At 40.9% G+C, this 27,520-nt stretch overlaps 3 protein-coding genes across 6 annotated transcripts; all 3 read right to left on the bottom strand.

Annotated features, from left to right (window-relative positions):
* Positions 1–1,799: 1,799 nt before the first annotated feature.
* Positions 1,800–3,340, bottom strand: LOC148106123 (uncharacterized). Its single transcript, XM_087848386.1, has 3 exons — positions 2,986–3,340; positions 2,808–2,899; positions 1,800–2,706 (listed from the first exon to the last, which is right to left on the bottom strand). The coding sequence occupies exons 1-3, from the start codon at positions 3,226–3,228 to the stop codon at positions 2,700–2,702; spliced, it is 342 nt and encodes a 113-aa protein (XP_087704512.1). The 5' UTR covers positions 3,229–3,340; the 3' UTR covers positions 1,800–2,699.
* Positions 3,257–19,729, bottom strand: adam19b (ADAM metallopeptidase domain 19b). 2 transcript variants are annotated; one of them, XM_087848375.1, is made up of 20 exons: positions 19,440–19,729; positions 19,090–19,202; positions 17,489–17,559; positions 11,268–11,346; positions 11,001–11,077; positions 8,522–8,723; positions 8,377–8,442; positions 7,949–8,020; positions 7,681–7,847; positions 7,469–7,553; positions 7,208–7,347; positions 6,910–7,087; positions 6,733–6,822; positions 6,084–6,279; positions 4,958–5,066; positions 4,633–4,849; positions 4,329–4,406; positions 3,832–3,940; positions 3,598–3,727; positions 3,257–3,517 (listed from the first exon to the last, which is right to left on the bottom strand). In XM_087848375.1, the coding sequence occupies exons 1-20, from the start codon at positions 19,573–19,575 to the stop codon at positions 3,394–3,396; spliced, it is 2,439 nt and encodes an 812-aa protein (XP_087704501.1). In that variant the 5' UTR covers positions 19,576–19,729; the 3' UTR covers positions 3,257–3,393. The 2 variants fall into 2 exon arrangements, with proteins under 2 accessions (XP_087704501.1, XP_087704507.1); XM_087848381.1 differs by having other exon boundaries at positions 19,090–19,199.
* Positions 19,730–21,191: 1,462 nt separating this feature from the next.
* thg1l (tRNA-histidine guanylyltransferase 1-like) lies at positions 21,192–27,447 on the bottom strand. 3 transcript variants are annotated; one of them, XM_006781697.3, is made up of 7 exons: positions 27,392–27,447; positions 26,973–27,170; positions 26,710–26,886; positions 26,443–26,612; positions 26,271–26,359; positions 24,501–24,608; positions 21,192–22,553 (listed from the first exon to the last, which is right to left on the bottom strand). In XM_006781697.3, coding segments are annotated over exons 1-7 (906 nt in total). In that variant the 5' UTR covers positions 27,394–27,447; the 3' UTR covers positions 21,192–22,391. The 3 variants fall into 3 exon arrangements, with proteins under 3 accessions (XP_006781760.2, XP_035765594.2, XP_087708916.1); XM_035909701.2 differs by having other exon boundaries at positions 26,973–27,086; positions 27,392–27,422; XM_087852790.1 differs by having other exon boundaries at positions 26,973–27,411.
* Between the last annotated feature and the right edge of the window lie 73 nt (positions 27,448–27,520).

Below are 27,520 nucleotides of genomic sequence, written 5' to 3'. Positions count from 1 at the left end.
AGAGATCTAAAGGGCAGGTAGACACCTTTCAGCATTTCCAGCCCTACTAAGAGGGGATGCCATTTACACTTATACAAACACTGGTGACAGGTGAGTGACAGGAAAGCAGAGGGAAATGTACAAAAAACAGTTCAACTCCAATTTAGCACAGTGGATTGTCTCAGCACAGAATTGGTAAGGGAGACTGGGGTAAAAAGAGCCTTTTTCTTTTTTTAACTCGTGATATCCAAGATACAGGAAAATGAGTAAGCTGTACAATGAAAATGTACTGCTGTACAATGTAAACTGGACTGTTGACTCAATTTGCCCCACAGCATTTGCCTCAAATTATCTCTAGATAACAAACAGCAGGCCTACTTGTTGTTCCTAGAGTATTTAAAAGTAGAATGGGAGGGAGAGCCTTCAGTTTTCAGGCCCCTCTTCTGTGGAACCAGCTTCCAGTTTGGATTCGGGAGACAGACACTATCTCTACTTTTAAGATTAGGCTTAAAACTTTCCTTTTTGCTAAAGCATATAGTTAGGGCTGGACCAGGTGACCCTGAATCCTCCCTTAGTTATGCTGCAATAGATGTAGGCTGCCGGGGGATTCCCATGATGCATTGAGTTTTTCCTTTCCAGTCACCTTTCTCGCTCACTATGTATTAACAGACCTCTCTGTATTGAATCATATCTGTTATTAATCTCTGTCTCTCTTCCACAGCATGTCTTTTATCCTGTCTTCCTTCTCTCACCCCAACCGGTCGCAGCAGATGGCCGCCCCTCCCTGAGCCTGGTTCTGCCGGAGGTTTCTTCCTGTTAAAAGGGAGTTTTTCCTTCCCACTGTTGCCAAAGTGCTTGCTCATAGGGGGTCATATGATTGTTGGGTTTTTCTCTGTATCTATGAAGCGCCTTGAGGCGACTTTTGTTGTGATTTGGCGCTATATAAATAAAATTGAATTGAATTGAATTGAAACATCAAAAATATTTTAGACCTGGATACAGTTTGCTTTGATGGAGCTCCCAAAAACAGTTAAAAAAAAAAAAAAAAACCACGTTCATTATATTTCATGGCTGTCAGTTCACAGAACGTGGATAAACGTAGCCACTGGCTCATCTTATTCCACTCTGCTCCTACTACCAAGTTGTTTTCAGGAAGAACAGGATATGATAAATCAAATATATGGACGACTATTTTTAGTGTAATATGTTCAAAAAACATCCTTCTATGAGGAGAACACGCCACAACAGCATTGAGATTAGACTAAATGGGTTAACTGGTAGTCTGGTGGTCATCAGTTCCCCAAAGAAATACTAATGATGATCCCCTCACTGTAAGACTATAAGCCTTGGCTGTGAAGTGTTTCTATTTTGGTCATGTGATAATGTGTCAGTGTTGATTCCAGCATGTTGTGCTGCCACCTGGTGGCCAAAGTATGAATGTAAATTTTTCTTCTGCAAATGCAGTCTGAACCACTTTAAGAGAATTGTGAACAGGGTGAATAAAGGTGTTTCCAGTTCACTGGAAGAATGCACAGGAAAATAATTTACAATCTAGTTGTCTATGATGCAGTCATGTTCAAATCTATGGTTTAAAAGTACCTCTAGAGCTGTTTTTGTACATAGCACTTACAATGAAGGGGAAAAGTCAGATTATATGTTCATCACTGACACTTTTCACACACTTTTTGGTTTTATAAAAAAAAGGGATTTTTTTAATCTAACATAGCAAGTATCTGAGCTCAAGAACTGCTGCTGGCAGCTGTATTGGCGAATGCTAGGATGAAAAAGCTGAAAAAACAACAACCTATTAAAATGTTTAATATCTTTTTATTTACCCATGTGTTCATTTGAATTTCAGTTTCAGACACAGTGTTACACAAGCCCTGTGTTTGCATAGGTCTGATAATGAGGTAAAACATGGGAGTTGGCATTCTGCATTTCCCTTTTACAGATTACAATTCCCCAAGCAGTCACAATATGACACAATATTTAGAAGCACCTAACAGTAATGCCAAATTATTACTGCTCCAAAGCCTGCGGTTACACGACCACCTTTTAAACCCTTCAGGGCATGAGAACTCAAAAAGACGATTTAAAAAAATTAAATTAAAGAAATTAAAAACTAAAGAAACGGAAAAAAGTCCCTCACAGCTCCTGCTACATATCAGACATGCACTTTTCACCATAAGAATAAACTTACAGCACGCATGCAGGTCTTTCTCTGGTTACTATCAGTCCAGTTAAAACCCATTATTATTCACAGATAAGAACTTCATTACTGGCATCTTTTCTTAATATAAGACATCCCTTCATGGCTAATTCGCTTTGAGAGGCATCACGTTTGGTACAATGGTTTCTCTGTAAACATTCATTTCTCATTGATTTTGTGAATAAATACTCCTTCATTTATAATTCTACCAACATAAGTAAAAGAAACTAAAAGCGGTTCAATTCAGAGCTCTAGCTTCAAAGTTGATAAAGCAGACACATGTAATACACAAAGCACTCATTATTAAGCCTAAATCTTAGGCTTAAAACATCTCTACTTTATAACTTGCTGTAATTATATAATTTTCCACATATTGCACACCAGTGTACGGCGTCAAGTATTCCTCGCTTATCACCTTTTTTACGACCTGGCACCGCACTGAAAAGATATTCTGAGGCAGTCTGTCACTGGATGTAAGCAGTGGTCCCCAATGCCTCCCTGAGCTTGTAGATTAGGCTCTAGAGAGAAGAAGTGCAAAAAAAAATTTAATAAAATATAGGACGTTATTAAGGTCTGTTTATTCCTACAGAGAGACATTTGGGAACACAAGACCACTTACCTGTTTGGCATTTTCTGTCCAGCAGATGGAGCCAAACCAGGTTTTCCTCGTTGCAAGGCATTGGTGGTAACCTGTGGGCCTTTCACAGGGTCCTGCAAGACAAGCGAGACGTTCAGCATTTATTTCACTGTTGCAAAAGTACACACTTTACTTATTAATGCAGAAGAGAAGGATTTACCCCTGATTGTTTTTTGATAGGGCAAGGCGGTGGAGGTCTGTTTGGGGGATTTGGTCTATTTTTGGGTACTGCTGAAAGCTGTGACGAGTTTTTGGCATCCAGGGAGCGTAAAGGTGGAGGTCTTGTAGGTAGTGCAGAAGCCTGGTTGGGTTTCTGTCCTGGAGGGACAGGGGGAGTGCGGCCCTGAGGAGAGATCACTCTCTGGGGCTGTGGTGTCTGCTTTCGCTGCTCTCCTGCACACATTGGTACAGGAGGAGGCTTCCCTGCAGGACATACAATACCATTCCTAGGTAGAGGTGGGGCAGATGGGCTTGGATGCGGAGAAGGCTTCCCATGTGGAAAAGCACAAAGGTGACAAGTATTTTCAACATTTTATATGGTATTACATGACAGACATTACTGAGGTGGTCAAAGAGTGGGCTTATTTACCGAATTCTTTAGCAAGAATGTTGGGTTGGCATGACCGTTGGCACGACTTTCCGGATTAAGAGGCTTGACATCAGGTGGCTCGGAAGTGTGGATTTCATTCATTCTGGATGTTCGCACAACACAAAGCAAAAACGTTATCTGCGAAGTAAGTTTTTAGTGTTTAGCAACTTCAGAACTACATACTTTGGCACTGGTGGTGGAGCAGAAGGCTTCAGCGAGGGGAGCTTATGTCTGCCGAAGCGCCAAAAAGCAAAAGCAGCCAAACCCACCAAGAGAAGCAGAAAGGAAGTAAGGAGGGCTGTACCAACGCTTCCTGTTGGAATATAAAATAGACAAGAGTCAGAAAATAAACAAACACCAAAAAGATTGTTTTAACTTTAATTAACTGCACGTGAATGATTGGCGCATGGGTCTCACTGCGGTTGATGACAGGCCCGCTGTCCACACTACCCCCTGATCCTTTCTGGTCGCAGAGAGGAGGAGCCCAGCCTGGATCACAGTGGCAGTTACGGTTGTTGTTGCACAGCTGGTAAGAGAATAAGTCACATTTTTTATGACTGAAGGAGAATCGGGGACAGGAAGTCAATGTTTTGTAACAAAATGTAGTAAAAAGGGTCTGCCGAAAAAAAATCGTATAGTTTATGGTTTTTACAGAGGTGACCATATTGCTGCATAATACAGCCGTGGTTTCCCATAAGTAAGATGCCTGAATGCCAAACCTTTACTTGTTTATGATATATTTTTTTTATATTGTTGTGTTGCTACTTTTAATTAAGCAAAGGATCTGGACCGTTCCTGCAGCGCTGCTTAGGGCTGCCAGCTTTCAGTAATTGTAGGCTAGCTGCCAAATCTTTCTCAGAAGTCCAGAGAAATCCATCAAACCAGCATCTCTTCTGTGACACACTGAAACTTACTCCGTGTCCGTGGCACTTGGCGTTGCATTCCCCCGCTCTGAGAAAAGATGCATTGCGGCATAATCCGTTAAAGCAAATCTGTTCAAACAAAAGAAGCGTGAGGAAGAACATTAGAGAAGCGCTTCGAGACAAGTTGCTTATCCCCTTTCAGGTGAAAACTGAAATCACAGATGATCCATTTTCTCTGTCTGATCGAAACAGTTTTGTCTGCTTTGTTTGCGACCTAAGATCGGGTGAAAAAAAAGTAGTACTGGTACATGCTCTTTACTACTACTGCAACACTGTTTAGTACATTTTCTCTCACCAAGTCTTCGCCGCACTTGGTGCCCGTCATGACCAGACCTGGATCCAAAGTGTCACCCTGTGGCTCCTTTTCCTCCTTGTCAAGCTTGTACACATGTGTCCCCTTGCACATGATTCTTTTGTAGCCCTCAGTAACCGTGGTTTCTATGACAACTGCATTTTGCTCAATAGGCTTGGAGGCTGAAGCCAAACACTGGATTTTCCCACATTTAGCATTCCTGTCATGTAAACAGAACCCCCCACCCAAAACAACAAAGTTAGACTTCAGTTGAGGGAGAAGTAAATGAAAGTGTGATTAGTTTGTTGCTGAATGTTTTGGTTTTCACCTGTCACTACAGCTCCTGTAATTCCCAGACTCATCTTTGCCACAATTCCCATACATATTGCCAGCTTCATTTACCCTCTTAAAGCACAGGTCAGGGGCCGGACGACCATCTGTGGTTTAACGAAAAACAACAACAAACAAATGCACAGAAACATATTTAAAAGTGTGAGCTCACGCAAACACAATAACACACATGCAGACATAAAGTCAGGTTGTGTTATTTGACCGTCTGATGAAGACCAGATGGCATCCCTTACTGTTCAATGTGGCTCCTGTGGTACTACAAAGGCTCTGTCACCACATGAACATGGACGCTGTCCAATAACAATCCCTAGTCCTGTGACCCATCAAGGACTCATCTTTAAATACACTGAGCCTGACTGGATATTTATCTCTTTAACATTCGTTTCTTTATTTTAAAAAAAAGTCCAGAAACTTGGTATGACTCAAACCCCTCAAAGCCCTACAGATGAAAAGAAAAGAGATATTATTTGTGCAGTCACTTCCTTAAAAAGTAGTGAGCTATTGTTCCTGTGGTTTTGGTATCTTAAAATAATACCAAGACCATTTTAAAGTTCAAAGCATGAGGGCATGCACCTTCAAACCATGTACAGTTTGTTAAATTTGACTGTCTCTGTTTTATTTTTGTTCATTTATTGTTCACTAGTTAGTCTATAAAATATATGTATATAAACTTTAATAATCCTTTAATAATAAAGACCATTTTTAGAAGCAAAACCACCTTTAGCAGAAATAAGTTGAAGTAGTTATTTTCAGTATGAGTTCATCAGTTTCAACATTTTGTGGAGGAGTTTTGGACGACTCTTTGTTACAATGTTGCTTCCGTTCACTGAGGTTTGTTTGAATTTGTTTATGTAAAATTCTCTTAAGTTCCCACCACATTTCATTCGGACTGAGTTCTGAACTTTGCCTGGACTATTCCAACATCTTGATTACTTTCTTGATTGTAGGATTATGTTAAAACACACCTGCATGTTCCAGACCAGCAAACTGCCAAAACCTCTGCTTTTATGAGGTGCTCAGACTTGCTGATGATCAATTAACCAAGTGCGTTTAAGTGAGAATAAACAGCAGTTAGCTATAGATGGAGAGTCCGCTTTACCCACCTTTTCCCCAAAGTGAGCGACACTGCTGCTCAAGGGTCAGACACATGCCGGTGTAACAATAGGCCTTCCCACCTGCACATGATGTGCCATCCACTAAATAAAAATCTGCAGGACAAGACTCTGTTTTGCCGTCACAGAACTCAGGAAGGTCACATGACCCAGAGGGAGCACGGCACAGCACACCCGGGCTCTTCAGCTTCACAGTGAAAGACAAAAAGGAGGTTTTAAAAGAGTGAGTAATGACATAAATAAAGTTAGAAGAGTACAACATTTATTCTGTACTAGGGAGAATAAGGGCTGGTGATTTCCCATGTAAATAGTATGTACACTAATACAGCGGTCCCAAACCTTTTTTGCGCTACGGACCGGTTTATGCCCGACAATATTTGCACGGACTGGCCTTTAGGGTGTCGCGGATAAATACAACAAAATAAAACTAGTACCGGTACCAAAAAAAGAAGATTTATTCATAACACACGTGAAAAGACCCAGGAAAACCGAGTTAACGATAAAAATGATAACAAAATAATGCTGAAAACCATACATTTCACACCTGAGCCTCAACTCTCGCGGCCCGGTACCAAACTACTCATGGACCGGTACCGGTCCAAGGCCCGGGGGTTGGGGACCGCTGCGCTAATAAATGTACCTTGCAGTTCTGACAGCAGACTCCGTGGGCACACTCAGCTCCAGCTTTCAGGGTACAGTTGTTGGCATTACAGCATGGACTTGTGCACTCCTGGGCAAAACGTGTTGTAGAGTCATGAAGCCTGGCAAAACCATCAAAAGAAAAACCCGCAGTGCATACACAGAAACACCCACTGACCTCTTCTTCTCCACAGTCGCATTCTTCTCCGTCTTCCAGGTAACCGTTACCACAGCGATGCCCTCCATACATTGTCCTGGTGTTGGGCAGGTTAAAGAGACACTTTCCTCCTCCAGAGCTCAGGTAGCTCTTCAGCTCCTTCATGTTGCAATCATTAAACACTCGAGGAAAAGGATGCCTGAGCACGAGGTAAGGAAGAAATCAGGTTAGATTTTTTCTTTCATATTCTATCATTTATCCCCGTTCTCCTAGTTTAATGAATGCAATTTCTTGTATTGTGGCAAGCTGAATTTTATACCCAGTAGCAGCAGCCATGATACAGCCTCCGTCTTCTGCTTTCGCCTGGCAACAACCTGGAATGTCGTGGCTCATACCAAAGTTGTGTCCCATCTCGTGCGCCATTGTGGCAGCAACGCCGACTGATAAATCTGAGTGGTCCTGTTCGACACAGCACGAGAATTTTAAGATCAGCAGAAATCAACGTGTGATTCTTTGACTTGATGCATGCTGATGTAGCGTAGCATCATCAAATTTAAATCTAAACACACTCGTCCCTCACCATGTTTACTCCGCCGGACTGGTATTCAGAGCACATGGCTTTGAGAGGTGCCAGCCCGATGGTCGTGCCCCGGAATGACTTCCCCCTGGAGACAAAAGAGAGCACTTGAAATTAGTTCCAAGTCGAGAGCATCCCGCTGGACTGCAACCGGTGTTTATTACTGTCTTGCACAATGATTATGAAATGTACTAGAGTGAATGAGAAACACTGACGTGACCAACTGAGCATTGTCGTTGGGGAGACTGCGTAGCTGTTTCTGTCTCCAAGACAGGAACGCTGCCAGGGTGCTGTGCGGGTTATCGGAGACGCTGATCATGTCCTGGCTGGTCCACACCTCCAGACCAATTAGTGCCACACGGATATTTAAAGCTTTGTAGTACTATCGGTGTCGGCAGGGAAATATCAGGAATAAAAATAGGCATGTTAAACTCCAGTATCTGGGGTTTTTTCTTTTTTTTCTGGTTTCAAATCAGATGTTACCTTGTCAACTAGGTTGGCTGCTTCCACTAATTTCTGTTTCGTCTTGTCAAGATCAGAGTTGTGCTTCTCAAACTGCAACGACCATAAACCACAATGAACACACAGAAATAGAAACTCAACGTCTACACATCTGTTAAAATATCTTTCCTATAAAGGGTACATTTCACACTTGAAATAAAACAGGAAGTGAACTTTTTTTTTTTTTTTGCAAGCGTTCTCCACAATTGGGTTTACTAGCAACTGCATGAAGTGGGAAGCTATACATAATGCAAACTTTACAGGTCATAAATGATAATGATGGCACACACCTAATCCCACATACGAAAAGCCACACTCCCCGCTACCACATCTTAATGGTTCACTGCAAAACCCCCCCAGTGTGGTTGCAAAGTCACCCAATATGAGTACATTCCCCACTGTCTTCTCACCTCAGTCTTGTCTGCAACTATGAGCAGCTCTACGTACTTCATATTCTGACTCACTTCCCTTTTTTCCTGATGAGAAAGACAACATAATCATGTTTTAGTAAATCTCAAAGAATGTCATCGATGAGGTTACTGCTACTGAGCTCACCCTCAAACCCTGTGGTGACATCATTCCCTTGATAAAGTCATTAAGCCCCTCCTCATGCTCCACTTTGCCATGGTGATGCTGGCAGTGACCCCTGGGGAGACGAACACTCTCGACTCGGAACACAGCATGCCGATCAGCATCCGTAGAAACGGGAAGAGGCTCTATCAGGTAGCTGATGCTCGTGTTCAGGGAAATTAGTCCCCTAGGAGGGAAAAACAGAGTCATATTCAGAAAATCAGCGATGTCTTAATATTTGTGCGACAGAAGGTCACGCTTCTCTGTTTCTCCATTGTTGTGTAAATAGAGATCAGCTAACATAAACAATCCTCTTCAAAAAGCCACTAACAGACACCTATACTCAAACACACACGATTGCATGCAGAGCAGCAGGCCGTGCAGCTGCAGAAAACATCTGGAGAAGTCAGACGCCCACATGTCAACACCCCTTTATGCTGTATTTGCATTCCCTCGCAGAATCTACATTAGCAGGAAGATATTTATTCGCTCATCCTCCAGATGCAGAACATTAACCCAGAAAGAAATCACACACACGCACGACTAAGATGTTTGTCAGCCCTCACTAGTTCCTCCTCTGCTGCCTGCCTCTCCTCCCTCTCTCTCTCTGAGTGTCTCCAGCAGGAAGCAGCAGCTGCTCTGGAGGTGCATCAGGAGAACACACAAGATCTCCAGTACCGAGCTGTACTCAATGAACCAACACTGAAGCCAGTGACCTAATAAACTCGGAGACTACATCAGACAGTACACAGGGCTGTTTCCTGTAACATTATTTATTGAGGCACAGCTTGATCACAAGCGGAAGAAAGTCAAATTCATACATCTTTTACTCCCACTGCCCAGCTGTCAAATTCTCAGCACGTCTCTTTTGGATTTAAAAACCTATACTTGTGCAAGCACACTGTCATTTTGTTTCATAGACCTCTGAGTATATAAAACAGAAATACATGTTTTAGACAGGAAGTTTTAGAAACTTGTTTCTAGCAGTTTTTTTAAAAGCACGCAACCTATTGCTACTATAGATAAGCAAATGAATGAGCTGAGCGACCAGCTGATCAATATAATCTCTGCACAATCTAGTCGGTATCAAACAATTTCCTGTTTGTATAAGCACAGCTCTTTCCCCTGCCATCACGTCTTTTAGCTCTTACCTGTGCTTTTTCAGAAATTGTTGACTTTACAGAAACATCCTCTTTTTTGTCCTTTCAGCTCTTTTCCTTGCCGGATAAATTTAAAGATTTTATCTATGGATGGAACATGTAGCTTTAAATGCTGTTTTTTCAAACAAACTTGAGAAACTTTTCTCTTACTCTGAGCCATCTACGTCCATCCATACTTGAGTTGGACTTAAATATATGTTACTGTGAAGTTTTATTACTTTTCATATTCTAAAGCATAGGTGTCAAACTCTGGCCCGCGGGCCAAATTTGGCTCGCAGCCTAATTACATTTGGCCCACGAAGCCATACCAAATTATTATTAGAGCTGGCCTACTGGTATTACACAGCTAATATATATATTGTTTAGTATTAAGCTTTGCTTGTTCCATATTCAGTTTTTCAGCAAAACTTGTTTGAGTCCATAAGAAGAGATTCATTCTTAAATCTGGAGGAAAATTTTTTTCCCAATAAATATTAATGTTAGCCCGCGACCTTGTTCCAGTTTTGAATTTTGGCCCACTGTGTATTTGAGTTTGACACCCCTGTTCTAAAGGGATGGTATATGAACAAGCTTGTTCATATAACATCCCTGTTCAGATGCATGGTTTCCCCTGTCTTGAATCAACTTAATTTGACTTATAAAGCGCCAAATCAGAACAATAAACACCTCAAAAATGCTGCCTTAATACAGATCAAATTCCAACAATCAGATGACACTGTACGAGCAAGCACTTGGTGACAGTGGGAAGGAAAAACTTTTAACAGGAAGAAACCTCTGGTCGAACCAGAATCAGAGAGGGGAAAACAGAGATTAATTATAAATAATGATACCCAATGATTAAATGCACACAGAGTAAAAAGAGGTGACTGAAGAAGAAACAGTGCATCATGGGAAGCCGAACAGCGCAGGCCTGTTGGAGCATAACTAAGCAAGGGTTTAAAGTCACATGTTCCAGCCCTAACTATATGCTTTGTAAAAAAAATGAAACTTTTAAGCCTAATCTTAAATATAGAGAGACTGTCTGTCTCCTGAATCCAAACTGGGAGCCAGTTCCACAGACAAGGGGCCTAAAAGCTGAAGGCTCTGGATCCCATTCTACTACCCTAAGAACCACAAGTAAGCCTGCAGTCTGAGAGCAAAGTGCTCTAATTGGGTGATACAATACTATGAGTTCCTAAAGATAGGATGGGACTGATTATTCAAGACCAATGTAATTTAATGAAAGGCTTGTTCATTGGAGGGATTTAATGAATAATAATGAATATGAATAATATGAAATATGAATAAGAAATATTTTTTATTACCTGAGCCCTGAACAAGTGCTGACAGCAACGCTGGAGCCTTCCATGCCCTGAACCTCGCCATGGTAGAAACAGTGTCCCTGAAAAACAACATTTTCATTCATCACACACTGACCTTTTAATGTAAGCAGAAGTAGTAGTATTTATGCCAAAACCTGTCACTAACTGTTTATTACCCTCCTCCCACTTGACTTGATCAACTACACTGATGTTTATCAGTTAAGACTCCCCTCCGCAGCTTAAGAGCATGAAACTATCTCGCAGACTCACAGTGCTGGGTCGAGAAGAGGACTTGCGCGCTCCATTGGGTGTGTACCATATTTCCTGATATCCAGGGGCCAACAGCTGCCTGGGTATAAAAAACCACAAACTCAGGGACAACAAAATATTCTGTATTTTGTGACAGTAATACAGTCTATGGAAACAACAATATTGTGAAAAGACGGTGAAATACAAAACTGCAGGAAGCTGAGAGGTTAGCAGAGGACAGACTCTCTGCAACAGCCCACAGCTCGTGAAACATTCATTCTAACACAGGCGCTCCCCAAAAAAACAAAGTGCTTTAAAGATTTAAACAAAGAGCCTATTGGTGACAAGAAAGCACAGGAGAATGTGGGAAACTGTAATCAAAGCCATATGTACCTTCCCCCAGTGATCCTTTTTACTTCTTGGAGAGTACTAGTCTATTGCTGAAGCAAGAGATGATAACTTCACTATGCTGACAGTTTCAGTTGTTGGCATGTCCTGACTGCATTTGTTTGACAGATGGATTATTTACAAGTGCTCTTGAGCTTCTTTGCTATTTTTCAGGCTGTGAAGCAGAAACATGCATATGCATGACACCGAAAGCTTTCTTTGGATAAAGTATCATAATCCTCTTATTTTCTATTTATCTGTATCAGCACAATTAAGTCCATTGTTTATTGCAAACCATTCTTCCTGTTTTCAGTCAACTTTAAACTTTAAGTCATCTTCATCTCCTCAGGCCAACTCAGCAACTGGCTGTAACTGCAGAGAAACTCAAGCACATCTACTCATGTTGTTTCCTGCAGCATTAAACTGCAGGAGTTTGACTCAAACAGACCAAAGATCTTAAAGATTTCCTTATTATCAATGCTTCTTCATTTATTTTTAATCTGGTGGCTTTTAAGGGAAATAGAAAAATAAAAATGTAATCTTCTTGTAAATATGCCTCAGCCAAATTTGATTTCTGAAGTTAAATGAGAAGATCCTTATCACTGCCATATATTTCAACGAGGAACAAATGATTAAACTGCTGGAAATTATGTTCTGCCCAAAGGCAGGAAAAGCCCATCTACCTCCCAATCCAAGACCTTGGATAGATATTGTACCTAAGGGATGTTTCTGAGTCACTTGATTTAGCCCTAACTATACCTATAAGCTTTATCGAGGATAAGAATGGCTTCTAATCTGACTATCTGACCAGGAAGGCAAATTAGCACAGATCCACCAGTGTTAAACTCATTGAAAGGATGATGCAAATTTTCTTTTCCATCCCTGTTAGATGCCAAGAAGGAAACAAGCCTTTTAAGACAATGACAGCCTGCTGATGAGAATTTGAAATAAAACAAGCAAAGACACAAAATGACTACTTTTAACAGATTAGGACTCACAGGAAGAAGGGGCTGGCTAACCACATAGACATATAGGAACTCTAAAGGGGGACCTCAAAACGATCAGTGGGAGGTATGATGTCAGCATGAACAGGGTCATGTTGTGATTTGAGCTAAATGTCATTTATATCTGTAATTCCACCAGTTTTCCAGCTTCCCTAACTTCCTGAAGACATTTCCCATCATCCTCTGTGTCAACTGTAGGCCAATTAATGACATTAGATGACTGAACTTTAGCCTGCTGCTGTTCCACAGTCATTTCTTCCATGATGGAACCACATAAGTACTCCACTTCTGTTCTCCCTTATCCTCACTTGACAGTCAGCTGCAGTTTCTGAGCTGAATCTTGCTATTCCTTGGGGACTCATTTTAATGAAAGTTTTAATGAAAAGTCTAATCCCAGCAATGTATTTGTAAGTTACTTTGGTATTGTTGATGGTAGCCTATGCTTAAGAAATAGAAATGACTTAAAACATGGCAAAATAACAACTAAAAATCTCACAATATGCTGCACGGTAGACAGATTTAGGACCCAATATTCGTGATGTTACATCTGATGTTGAAGCCCCGAGGCCTGTGTCGAGCAAAGGGGGGCGTGTCCAAATGAAGCCTGTGTCGAGGCCCGTATCGTTCTGCAGCACGTGACCATTATGGATCCACAAATTTGGGGGCATTTTATATAATATCTCCCAATAACAACATACATCTTCTCAAATCAATCTCAGAGCGGACGGTACAGAGGCTTCTGTGATATTACCTCTGCCTTTTGGTGAAGCAATTGGAAAGATTCAACACATTCATGGTGATTTATCACACCATCACTAACTACTGTGCAGGACTCCAGAGACCGTGGCTGAACTCAAAATAAGGAAATTTATCACTGGAATGCGCAAAAAATTCAAAACAAAGCTGGGCTCCAGCCAAAAGTAAGTTAAATACACATGAGGTAATTAGGGAACCATTATACAGCTGAGGAAAATGAAACATGGGTGAAAAGAATCTAAGTAACAAGACAAGGGGACCCAAAACTGAACACAATACACACAAGACTAGGGACTGGCAAAATAAGACCGGAAGTAACAAAACATGAATACGCCTACACCGCCTACACATGAGCTCAGGGGAGGCTGATAAAAATAACAGGTGACAAAACCAAAACGCCCAAAATACTAATCGATAATACACTAGACTAGGACTTAATCATAACCACAAACATAGAACTCCAGAAATCTATAATTACAACAACACTGAAAAACTCTTAACTGAGGACAAAAAACAATGAACTCAAAAGACAGAGTCAATGACTGAGCAATCGTGACATAAAAGTTGACTTTACAGCACTTCTAACTGTAAGATCTAAGGTGTGCATTAATGATGAGCTTGTTACAACCACAGAAACCAGAGAATAACAACCTGCGGGTGTGTCTGAGTTTCATTTCTAATCACCAACGTCTCCAGAAGTTGGAGCTCAGTGAGAGAAAGAAACAAAAATACTGTACAGGGTTCAAGTAAATGGACAACCTGCAGGGTGGTGAAACATATTAGAATAACTGAAATAGAAAGATAAATATCACTTAGTTAGTCATTTGTAATTGTAATTAAATGAAATACTGCAGATAATTAAAAGCTTTTACACCCTTTATTAAATCAGTAATAATTTGGCCAGATATGCAATTTAATGGCACCACAAAGCCCTGAGTCAACTGCCGTGAAACTCTGCAGCAACACTTTTGGAATACCCCAAAGCTTTATGTATTCTGCTGAATACTGTGACAGCTTTCAAGTAGAGACTGGAATTAAAAAAAAAAAAAGAGCTTTGTCCAATGGCGGTCAGCAGCAGCGACTGGATGTCATCCAGCGCTTGGACAGATGCTGTGATTGAGGAGCCTGGCGATGCCTGAATCACGGCGGTCTGGCAGTGAAGCTGAGACAAAGGCCTGGTTCAGCCTCAAGAGGAGAAAGAAGGGATGGGGGAAGAGTAATGCTAATGTACTTGAGAGATAAAGAAGGGGGGAGCGAGAGGGAATTTGGGGTAATGCTTTAAGGGTCAGTGGGTCACATTCTCTCATAGTATCAGATGACATCACCACATAGAGCTGGAAGACGGGGAGGAGGGGGAAGGCTGATGCAAAGTCAAATTACCTCTCAGCAACAGATGATGAAGAGGCTTTTATTGCAGATGGAGGCTAACGTTCTGCGTGTGCGGAGCCTCGGTTGAATACACACACAGGCTAACATGGAGGCCTAGATTAATGCATCTAAGCAAACAGGACGCCTGTGAAACTAAACATAGACACAAGGGAAACAAGGACAAGCAAATCCATGAACCCACTCTCTGTTCAACAGACCTGCAATCCATCAGATCTGCGCTTTCAAGTCATGTTTGTGTTCTTTTTGGGGGTGCACAAATGTGTCTGCGAGTGTCGTCTGTCTGCGTGTGGCCGCAGACGCCCAAGCCTGACCGCGGGGAACATGTGGGAATGTATATTTGGATTAAAGCCCTGGGGGGATATCAGACGAGGTGAGAGAAGGGGGGAGAGAAGGAGAAAGAACGGGGTGCACATTTTTTAAGTTGGCCAGTGGAAAGACATAAGGTGTGGGCATGATGACAAGGGACAAGAGGGGAAAGGAAGGAGAGGAGAAACAGTATAGTGTGATCTTCCCATGAGAGTGCTTAATTCAGATTAATGCACTTAAGGGTGTGCAGGAAGGACATTAAAGAGGAGAACAGAGAAAGTCAGGCGGAGGAGGAAGCAAGAGTGTCGGCACATTCTGAACCAGAACTGACCAGAGAATCTCTGCTTTCCTCTTTTCATGACTTTCAACACCTCAAGCTCATCGTTCAGTTTCTTACTGTTTCCTGCCTCGCTCACTCTGTTTTTACATCCTTTTCCTGCTACCTGAGTCAGCACTCACTATAGCCCCTGCCTTGCTCTTAACTGAATTAACCCTCTGCTGGTGCACTACAGTCTTTCATTAGGATAAAAGCTCAGGCAGCCACTTATACACAACCACACCAGTGAAGTATAAATGCTAAAGAGCCACACAGATACACACACATTCAAAAACATGACCAGGGAGGACAGAAATGGATTGAGTGTTGACTCGAGCCATGGGAAGGGGGCTGATGCCCACATAAACTCACAGTTATGTTTTCCCCTAATATTTGAATAAGTGATTTAAGGAGGACAGCTGGAGCTCTCACATCGTTTTCTTTTTTTATTTAATTGAATTGAATTCTCGTCCGGTTTTAGGTGCAATGAGGACATAAGGGAGTAACCAGGACACAGGGTGGACGCTGGCAGCATTTTCTCTGGCTTGTCTCCAAAATCAGACATTAATCTCCCTTGGCATAAACTGCTTTCTGCCTTAGCCCTGACTCAAGTCCCACATTAGACCAGCAAAGGATAAATAGAAACAGGGTAGGCTAATCCACAATAGCATTCTCTGTGGGGCAACAGAGTTGGTGGGCAACACTGCTGAGCCTCAGCTAAACAATGAATCTACAAAAGAAGCTGCAAGCTTTCTTTGAACCTGCAGCACCGCTCATGCAGTGCACTGTACAGGAAATATGAGCTGAGGTGAACTGAAGCCTCGTTTTTTGTTTGTTGTTTTAACGAATGTTAAACTGTCTTCTGACTTCAATACCTACATCCACATAAGCAAAAACAGCAGAAAATGGTTGCCTGGATGCATGGATGGAATATTTGCATCATTTGTTCAGCTCAATACAGCTCTCAGACACAGTACATTAAAGAATCAAAACATTTGGTTTTATACTAAAGTGTGTGCATCACAGGATACACTGCTTCAGTAACTAAATTCAGCTTTTCAGAAAAAAGTAAATATCTTTACAGAAATCTCTGTAACTCTGACTGCGGCAGAAAAAAACTGTTATGAGTTCATCCATTCTCACAGCTTCTCTGTTGCACAAAAAATGAGAAGTTTCACAAAAGAACACATGTTTCACAATATTTTTTCCTGTCCTGAGTACCAAGCGGGGATTGTAGTTCCTCTTTCTTAAGAAAAAATTGTAACATATTTTATTTGCACCATTCAACACCTTGTTGAAGGGTTTTGTGGCGTATCTTGTTCAGTTACTCTCTTACCACACATGCACAGGCGAAATACCTCACTCAGGAGGAAATGTAAGTGAGTGACCACCTGCTGGGTTTGGAGAACAGGGGGCAAGATCCCCTCAGGGGACAGTCAGTCAGACACGGTGGAGTCGGGGCTTGTTAGTATTTGTGTGCCTAGGAGTCAATGAATGACAGAGACGGTATGCAATCGAGGGTAAAAACGGACTTCATTCCTAATATTCCTAAAAGCTTCCCGGTCCACTTGTGCGCTGGCTCGAATACAAAAGTGATAAACCGCAGCTCCGCTGTTACCACTGATATCTCAAGAGCTGCGCACCCCCCCCCCCCAAGCTAGCACACAGTCTATTAAACAGATGAGACACCAAGCTCCCTTCCTATCACCAATCCATTGTTACTGGACAGGAACCGCTCCATCAGATTAGAGGGCGTTAGATGCAGAGGCACAATCCTCACTTCCTGATTGCCTCATCATGCCCTGGTTGAACGGATCGGGTGTCATCCCTCTAGTGTCCAAAAACCATCAGCCTGCTTTCCTCTGCTCATCCCCCTTCTCAGCACCCCCTCAAGGGGCGCTGACCTTATAAATGCGTCTATGTGACAGTTAACATCTGGCCAAATAAACAGAGGTATGGAAAGGGCATGTTGTGGAAGTCAAAGGAACAATGTCGATGAGTGATTTAATCGGCTCCTCTAAACTACTGCTTTACTGATTTTGCATGGAAAGATAAGGCTGGTGTTGAAAACTCAAGTTACTCACTCATTTTTCTCTAATAGTAGTCTGAGCTCCTGGCCCTCAGCTGTGATGAGAACCTGCGCCTCTGCTGGATGCTGGAAGCAAAACATTAAATGCATACTAATCAGTGAGAAGAAGTGACAGTGCCAAGGAAGTATTTCCCCTTTTCCTGATTTCTTAGTTGTTGGTTTTTGTTTTTTTTGCATATTTGTCACACTTGTATGTTTCAAATCATGAATTAATTGTGATTCAACACGTGTTCTGGAAAGCTGAGTTCAATTTTATTTGCCACACTCTATAAGCCCCAATTACTGCTAGACCCTGTCTGAAAAAGTGAAGTAGGCTAAAAGATCTCAAAAAGCAACAAATAAAACTGTAATCTAAAGAAACAGAGTCACTGACATTTATCAGTCTGGAAAGGGTTGCAAAGCCATTTCTAAGGCTTTAGGACTCCAGTGAATCATGGCGAGAGACATTGTATGGATGAAATGGAGAAAACTTTGAAGTGGTGAACTTTCCCAGGAGTGACCAGCCTCCCGAATTTACCCCAAAAGCGCAGACTTGACTCATCCAGGAGATCACAAAAGACCCCACAACAACATCTAAAGAACTGCAAGCCTCATTTTCCACAGTTAAGGTCAGCGATTATGATTTAACAATAAGAAATGGGTAAAACGGCACAATGGGGGAGTTCCAAACTGAAAACCACCGCTGACCACAAAAAACACAAAGGCTCGTCTTACTTTTGCCAAAGAATATTATAATGATCCCCAAGACTTGTGGGAAAACATTCTGTGGACTGATGAGACAAAAGCAGAACTTTTTGGGAGGTTTGAGTCCAGTTACATCTGGTATGAAACTAACGCAGTACTTCATATTTCATAAAAAGAACATCACAGCAACCAGTCAAGCGTGGTGGTGGTAGTAGTGTGATGGTCTGGGGCTGCTTTGCTGCTTCAGGACGACTGCCCTCATTGATGGAACCATGAATTCTTTTCGCTACCAGAAAATCCTGAAGGAGGACGATCAGCCATCAGTTCGTGCCTTGAAGCTCAAACACACTCGAGTTATGCAGAAGGACTATCTATCTATCTACAAGACACCAGCAAGTCCACCTCTGAATGCCTAAAACAACTAAATGATGGTTTTGGCGTGGGCTAGTTAAAGTCTGGACTTAAATTAGATGGAGATGCTTTGACATGACCCTCCAATCTGGCTGAAATAAAACCATTCTGCAAAGTTGAGTGGGCAAAATTCCTCCACAGTGATGTTATTGCAAACGCTTGATTGCAGTTCTTGCAATCTGATGGTGCCATAACTAGTTATTCGTTTTAGGACCAGGTGGGCTTTGATAGCTTTTTCTCTCAATAAGCGATCGTTTAAAATCATTTAAAACCATTTAAAACCTGCTTTTTTATTTACTCTGGTTATCTTTGCCTGATCCCTTTGTTTGATCTGAAACATTTAAGAGTGAGAAATATGCAAAAAATATAAGAACTCAAGAAGGGGGCAAGCACTTTTTCACAGCAATGGTTTACACAAAGGTTTTATATGAAAGCTGGATGTGTGTCAGTGCGTTTAAAGCATTTTGTTTGTCAGAAGGACAAAGAGCGAGACAAATTCACCTCTTTGTTGTCAGACCTCTTGTGTCTGAGAGGATGCAGCCATATGGGATAAGTAATCTCATAACTCTCCACGTTCTCAAGGATGCTTTCCAGCGAAGCCTGTTTGGTTTCTTCTGATTGGAAACACATGGAACGGAGGGAAAAGGTTGAAAATACCACAGAATGAGAGTTAGCGTCTTATCTTTGCTGCTAGTTAAGAAACAAGACTGGAGATCCACGTTGTCGTCTACATAACCGACACACACCTGATGCAACCATTTAAACAGGAATGCATCCCTGCGCAAAACAACAGTCGTCTATTCAAAGCAGGCATCCTGATTCTAGTTGTGCCGGGGAACACTTGGACTCACCATTGTAAACAGCGGCTTCAGACACAGCAGCAGCGACGGCACAGTAGAGGACAACTATGAGGCACACACACACACAGCACCGCGCGGCATAGGGAGGTGGTGATGGTGGTGGTGGAGGACGCGCTCCTGGACGCATTCTAAAAACAAACGGCTCCCGGTGAAGTCGCTCAGCAGAGGCATAAATGTGCGGTGATCCGGCCCGGTTGCTTCACATCACAGAGGCAAACGGTGAGATGCTGGCACACCATTTTGCCTAACCACTCCCCTTCGACAGACAGAGAGGACGATGAGCCGAGACGAGGCAGACTTGCAGTCAGGAACAAACGTTCGAGCGAAAAGGAAATCACGATCACAGCGCTTTTTTAAGTGAAAATCTATAAACGGGATTATTTAAAAATATATATATATATCAATTTAGCGCGTTTAATTTATTCTAGAAGTCTTGAAATGGTTATTTTAGCACTATTTGCACCACTTCAAAGGATATTCTACTGTACTTTCACAAATTTGAAAGACAAATCAGTGGCAAAACTGACAGAAATACCAGATCATGTTTAATTCAACTCTGTTTGATTTATATAGCCCCAAATCACAATAACACTCGTCTTTATATTATAAGGTTACCCTAAAATAGCACAGAAAAGACCCCGACAATCAGACGACCCCTACGAGTAAGCACTTGGCGACGGTGGGAAGGAAAAACTTCATTTTAACACGAAGAAACCTTCGCCAGAACCACGCCAGCCATCTGCGCCACCAGTTAAAGGTAAAAGGAGGAAGACAGGACAAAAGGCACTAATAAGAATGTACTTCCCATTATTTGACTACTATTTTCATTTCTCACTTTCTTTTCCACTAAAACAATTTCTAATGAAGGCTTTCTCTTGTTCTCTGACATGCTTATCCATTGCAGTGTCTCTCAGAACAAGTTATGGACCTTTAATGCCACCATACGCTAGACAATGGACTGTTGCATTCATGTTATACATTGAAAATATATAAATGAAAAGATAAGTGTACATTAGCTGTGCTATATATGTTTTTGATAATTATTTAGAATAATTATGAACAATTATTATGAAATTATTAAAAACAGTAATACACTTAGACTCCAATTTAAGACATTCCTGATGACACCATTAGGACATCTGCAGAGTCATGTTAGTTTCAAATGTAAAGCTTTTTGACAGCTGCTAAAGATTAAAAACTACTGTCTACAGCAGGGTTGTCAAATGTAAGGCCCGGGGACCAGAATCTCTGGACTGCTTTGGAAAATGTGAAGGAGGGTATAAATTTTGAACTTTTAACTGTATTTTCATAAGTTTTACAGCTTTTCCTACTAATGAAGACCTCTCTGATCACCATTCATACTACACCAAAGTAATTAGGTAATAAATAAACCATTAAATGACAGAAAAGTTAAATTTTTTTCTCTATACAATACAGAAATTTCTTTTGTTTTAAGATTTTCAGTTAATTAAAAAAAAAGCTTTCAGTGTTATAATTAAAGGATAGTCTGGACAATGAGCTACTAGACCTTTTGAAAAATGCCATAAAATACCCACATGGGTCCAGTGGCTGTGTGTGCTTTCCTTTTTAAATGACCTAATGACTGTGTTTTAAATTTAGTTGGCGTTATCACACACCATCTGGCCATTTTACCAGTAGCTTAGTAACTTTATCAGAACTGAAGGACTAACCAAAAAAAACAAAAAACAAATAAACACAAGCTTTCAATTTAGGTCACTCCTGAATTTATTGTCTAACTTAGTAGACCTGCGAGTAAATGTTTGGCATTGCATATGCTGTCTTTAAATAACTGCACCACTTGTTCTAACATGTTCTGCTATCTGAACTTTCTAGGCCACACGCTGAACCACTGGACGGACTGTTTGCCAATGACTCAGGCATGCAGATTATATATGTTATTAAAGTAACATACAGTATAACATAGTATATGCTGATATTTTAATTACTATATAACTGTATCTGTATATAATTGTTCATGAAGTCACTCTAGATAATGACCGCTGTATATTTGAAACAAAAAGGCCTCCGTATTAGAATTTGCTCCACATGTGTGAGTAGAAAGTTACATTCTAATTACATAAAATACAGTACAGCTAAATGCTTTTAACAAGGTCACAGAACCAAAAATATCAACAGTAACCGAGTCCACCTAAAGTAACAACATACAGTAGGCTCCTACTAGTTTAGGCTTCCAGCAGCCATTCATACTGAGCCGGTCATTTATAAGTGTGATGATAACTACCCCACAGTGCACATGTCAAGGATAAAGTGTATGCAGGGTGTGTGAGGTATTCTTAGCTCCGATGACAGTGCAGCCCATTCACGTCTCTAAATGGTATGCTGGCTTCAAGACAAGGCCGGGAGTTCCTGTCAAGGTATTGATTTCTGCTTTACTCTGCTTATTTCTTTTCTTACTGGACACTGCAAGGGAATGCTTTGCAGAAGTAGTATTAAAACTCAAGGATTCGAATTTTAAGGTAAAATAGATTTGACACATGCTGAATACCCCTGAGTAATGAGAGCAGGAGGCCAAGAGAAAATATGTCAAATGTACTGAAAGATCAAGTGTTGGTAGTATTCTAAATGTCATTCATGGTATCTGATGAGGGCATATTTTGGGAAAGGCAACCTTAGGAGAGCCACATGCAGGAGTAAATAGATATCACACTATTAAAACACTCACATCTGCTTTTCTTTAAACATGACAGACATCATTATGCAGTCAAAGAAGGGAAGTTCCTACATCTTAGAAACATTTTTATATATAAAAGTAAGAATACATTGGATCTTCATGGGTAACATGTCATTTGACACAAAGTCAATATAAAGCTGTATTTCTGGAGTCGCTGCTTAAAAGGGTCCGCTTCCACCTCTGAGGTCAGATGCGTCCAGAGTTGTTCTCCTTCAACGGGAAAAGTTCGGTTAGCAGTTGTCATCCTCCAGGATGTCTGGGTGCTCCTCCCAGAACTGCTCTCCTATAAGGTCACAATGGTAGGCCTCTACCCTCCTCCTGCTGCGTGTGACGGGCATGTCCTTTTCCTCCCCATTTGGCAGCTTCATGCGTTTAATGACAGTCTCATCTCGCTAGATAAGAGAAATGAGAAAATTGATGAATATAAGTAGTCCAACATTTGGAGAATAGATAAGCAGTACATAAGCAATCAGTCCGGTACCTAAACCCTGTAAAATTATTTTGTGGGATTTGGTTTTGAGTGCATTTAAAAAAAAAAAAAAAACCCTCAGAGGAACTGGTGCAGTGTGATGCAACCTAACTTAAATTTCTATGAAACCAGCGTTTCCTGGAGTTAGTGTCAGATCTACATCCGGTGCCACAGCAAGTGGCAGCCTGACACACTACACATTACAGTGATCTATACTTTGTTATTTATTTATACATTTGATCCTATGAAAATCTCTTCTTTCCTTTTCTTTGTTTTTGTGTGAGTTTAAATTTTCCTTTCACAACCAAGGAGCATCTAACTGCATAAATAAATGTCCTATTAAACCAAGGAAATGCTACTATTACATGAAAAAGAAATTTCTAAAAATGGTTTCTTGTTATGTTAGTGGCAGAACTCTTTTCTCTTACACTCCATCCACAATGTGAGGTCATGTGCAATAAAAAAGTGTATGCAGCTGCTGACATTTCTCTTTCATGCACAACAACAGAAATACTAATAAAGGGGGGAAAAGGCAGTGTGGTGATTTTAATGTTTCAATCTCAGACTTTACTGCTTCTAACAAGAAGAAAAACAGACACCATTTGAAAAAGCGAGCCGTTAGGGTGCTTAAACATGCAAAAACAACCACAGACTATATAAAATATGGTCACACCCATGGCCTGGTTTGTGGACTACTGTTTTGAGTTTGAGAGAGGCATTTTGACTGGTGTTATAAATCCTGATCTGACTAGCGAGGGGTGGATGTGACTGAGAAGAAAACTGATGTTGCACCATACAATAGCAATCCATCAACCACAAGGCAGCCATTCTAAAATGCATTCCCTGCTTTAACATCTATTTCACTGCAAATTTGGAAATAACTTAAAATAAATAAATAAAACAATGTGTTATGTTAAGGTAGCACTTTCAAAGTTTCAAAAGGTGCGACTTTTACTTTGAAGGCTAATCTTCCCCCTATCCAATTTGCGTCACACTTTCTCAAGTTATTACTGTTACGCTAGTAGTTAGCAAAAGCTTGTGGACAAACAGGAAGAACTGCAGGCAACCTTGGAAACCTGCTAGCAACCAAAGCAATCACTATGAGCTTTTGAGTGCAGCATCTTCTTTGCAAATATTTCACCAAGGAAGATCCAGCAACCTCAAGGTACTCCACTGCCAGCCAGTAGAAGATTACACATTTTTCCCTACTGGTCCAATATGGCAGACAAATCTTAAGCAATGTCTACATGATGTGAATGAGAAACCTCATAACAAGGGAATTGATTTAGGCAAGCACAAGAGTTTATCCTGCTGGCTATTTAAAAGAATTCAGGTTTTTAGGCATTTTTTAAAACCTTGGATTCAATTTCTGGACTACAACAAACTTCTATGTACAGGTTCTGACGTCACCTCAAACTGTTAAAAGGTTTTGCCCTAACTTTTTGACACAGAACTTGGTGCATTGCCGCAGGTGGAGCAATTCGTCTGGTTAATTCCAACAACAAATTCTGACATATTAACTAGGTACTGAACCCCCATGCAGACTGAGTCCAATTTCTTACAGGGACAAGTGGCGTTCATGCACATTAGATTAAGCAATAATAGGTTTCATGCCATGGATGTCCAGGGCTGCACATGTACCGCACTGATTGGATCAGCGTGTCCCTGCACTTCACTGAGAGGCATACCTAACCTGATGAATGGAGGTGGGCGGACTGATCAAAATATCAATAGTATTGACACAAATGCCTGTATCGGTATCGGACTGATAATTGCGTGATAGGATCTATACTTTGTTTCTATCCTTTGAGTTAAGTAGATAGCCCACTGAATAGGGGAATAGATTTAAAACCCTTCTTGAGCACCTCACCTTTTCCCAGATGAGGGTGGTACCTTTCTTGTGGACGGCAGATTCATTGTTGTAGTTGATACCAAATTCTGTGAAGAGGATCTCATTTTTATCTCCAGCCAATGTTCCCTGAAAAAGGCAGAAATACTGTGAGACATCCAAACTTAGGTGTGTAGCTACAGAATCCCTCACATGGTCTTTAGATAGTACAGTTTTATAAACAGCTGCAACAAAAGCATGACAGGAACACCACCGCCCACCAAACCGCTGGTTATATATAGTGGCTGTTTCTTTTACTTCAGAATTAAAACTAGAAGAAAATCAACAAGAAATAAATAGTAAACCACTCTGTCATTTTTTTGTTATTATTTGTTGTTGTTATTATTACGTAGGAATTATGAACCATGAATGTTGGATGAGGTATAAATAAATAACTCATGCTGCCTAAACATCCACCCAAAACCCATCAGCTGGTTCCAGACAGCCCCCACAAGAATGAGGTGATTTCCAGAGGACAGCTGCGTCAGTCTGTAGCAGCTGTCATAGCTAGTGACAGACCTGTTCCTGTACACACTATTTTAATGCACAGTAATAAATTGTTCATAATGACGTAGCTGAAAGCTTACATCTTTTAAATAACCTCTTTGTTTACTCGGATGAAATATCAGAAATAGTACCTTGAAACTTATCGGCCCCTAAAGCCAAGTGTTGTGTAAGTATATAAGTGATATTATTAAATGAAGAAGATGTTTGTTTTGTTTTTAAACTGAAATTTGATAGATGAATTTTTACAATTAAGACATTCTTAGCTAACGAATCAACCAATTTATTCATTTTCACAGTCCGGGTAGGTAAACTTATATATTTGGGTTTATTACTTTTTGCATGGTCATGTAAGTTTGTGTTGATGGATAGCTCTACTTGTTTGTTATTGTGGTCTTGGCTCACTCATTTTATACTCTGATTTTTGGGAAATCTGTTGTTTAATAAATATAACACTAATACATAACTAAGAAGTTGTTCTTATGGCTACTTGGGACTCAGGGGAAGGGGATGCCTTTTTCATATTGTGCCAACTGGGGGCACATCGTCTGTTTCCCTGCTTTTTGGTGGTCTGGTGAGTTATTTGTTTCTGGTTGGCAGTTTTCTATAGCGTGTGGGGAAATAATTTTTCCCTTTCCTAATAGTTTTGTGACCTCACCTTCCTTCTAGGAAATGTTAAAAGGGCAGATTTGCTTACTGTGGCTAATTCACAATATTCAATACCCTAAATTAACCTTTTAATTTACAAGTAATAGATAATACATAACTATATCAGCACCAGCCATCACTGCGACTAGCTTGTTCCTGATGCTGTTTAGGAGTCCAGAGACTCGTAGTTGAAAAGCTTTATACCTTCCATAACGTATCTGTAGCCAGAAAGAAAAAAATCACCAAGTATGGCAATCAATTATCCTTTATATGGCACATTTTGAGAGATGTGAGCATTTACTGTTGTTTTTTTCTGACACATGATCAGCTGATATGAATCTACAAAACATGCTGCTGGAATCTATTGGTAGGTAGAAGCCAGTGTGTCTTCATTTGGGACATGGTACACTTTGAATACTGTGTGGATGACCTTGACTATAAGTGACAGTCTTTAACATATCGATGCTTACAACCTTAAATATGTGGGCATTACCTTAATATGATTTTTTGATGGTACCTTTTTCAAATATTTATATCTGTTAATAAGCACTTGCATCTGCCAGTTTACACTCAAACATACATTAATCAATTGTGTTTCACCTTTAAGCGATCCTCTGCCTGTGTTGTGCTGAGTCCTTTTCTTTGCACTAACATCCAAAACACTGTGTTGTACAAATTATTTATGTGACCTGAAAGAAACAGAGACACAATGTGACATATTTCCACCACAACAAATGTGTGATTTACCATTCAGAGCATCATTTGCACTTACAGTCTGCCTGCCTCCAGCTAAGGTAGTCTCTAATGTTACGATTGCTAGGATATAGGACCACCCGTCCGTCAAATCCCGGAGGGTACAGGAGGGGCTGATTCTCAAAAAACTCCTTCCAGTAAAACACGTACGAGGAGGAGAACTGGGAGGCCACGTGGGTCATGAGCTTACTGTAAGGAAAAGAGGGGACAAAATAAAGTCAGATAAAATGCTAGAGAAGGTCTGTGTGAAAATGATGTTGTTCAACATTATGTAAAACATCAGCACCTGGCTCTTCTTTTGAACCAGGTAGAAGACCGCTTGAAAACAAAGCTGAACTCATCACTTTGGCCATAGGCAACAACAATATCCTCCAGTTCTTCCATGACAGAGCGTGCGCTCCTTGTCATCAGCCCCAAGGCCCTGTCGTCATTGGGCTTTGCAAACTTGTGCTGCTCCGCAAACCTGAAACACATAATGCATTAAGACGCCAAAACAACAATTCAAATCAAATAGCTCCTGGTGTTTTAGCGCAAATGAAGAATACTCACTTGTGAAAATTGCGACCATCCAGTCTCACGACAATGTAGCAGTTCCGCAGACAGGTGTCATCTGTTTCGAAGTTGCGCACATACTCAAACTTACTTTTGGCCATGTTACTGGATCTGGAGAAAAGACGGACCGAAGATGTAAGAGAACAGCACCAAAGACCAAATCTGCTCGCTGTACTAATTAGCATTGGGATGCTCCTGAAGAGAAAGCACAAGGAGCGAAAATTATATGTCAACAATGGGAAAATATTCAGTCAAACGGACAACAATTACTATGATATGAAAAACTAAATTCAACAACTTCAAATGACGGAAAGTGTTATTATTAAAATGATCTGTGTTATACGTATGTCAGTTCTCTATTTAGAGAATATCTAAACTAAATATATCAAAATAATAAGAATAATTCTCTTCCGCACATTCAAACACGTTGGTTTGTATACAGTCCGCCCAGAAATTGTGTCGTAGCGGAACTACAATCACTCGGAACACAAATTTTCGGAGCTACGGTAGACTTAAAATAAAACGCAAATAATTTCCCGTTTCTT

The sequence above is a fragment of the Neolamprologus brichardi genome, chromosome 2 (assembly GCF_056152115.1).
Source record: "Neolamprologus brichardi isolate AB-2024 chromosome 2, ASM5615211v1, whole genome shotgun sequence".
Lineage (NCBI taxonomy): Eukaryota > Metazoa > Chordata > Actinopteri > Cichliformes > Cichlidae > Neolamprologus > Neolamprologus brichardi.
Note: the sequence above shows the minus strand (reverse complement) of the source record. Positions and strands in the feature narration are given on the sequence as shown.

Coding starts and splice junctions, on each gene's coding strand:
- LOC148106123 (XM_087848386.1), bottom strand. CDS start 3,228: ATGTGTGCAGGAGAGCAGCGAAAGCAGACACCACAGCCCCAGAGAGTG. Junction 2,900..2,985: donor CTATCAAAAAACAATCAGGG/GTAAATCCTTCT, acceptor CTTGTCTTGCAG/GACCCTGTGAAAGGCCCACA.
- adam19b (XM_087848375.1), bottom strand. CDS start 19,575: ATGCGTCCAGGAGCGCGTCCTCCACCACCACCATCACCACCTCCCTAT. Junction 17,560..19,089: donor AGAGGTCTGACAACAAAGAG/GTGAATTTGTCT, acceptor TTTTGCTTCCAG/CATCCAGCAGAGGCGCAGGT. Junction 4,407..4,632: donor CCAAGTGCGGCGAAGACTTG/GTGAGAGAAAAT, acceptor TTGTTTGAACAG/ATTTGCTTTAACGGATTATG.
- thg1l (XM_006781697.3), bottom strand. Junction 26,360..26,442: donor TAGCTGGAGGCAGGCAGACT/GTAAGTGCAAAT, acceptor TGTTTCTTTCAG/GTCACATAAATAATTTGTAC. Junction 22,554..24,500: donor CCACCCTCATCTGGGAAAAG/GTGAGGTGCTCA, acceptor TCTCTTATCTAG/CGAGATGAGACTGTCATTAA.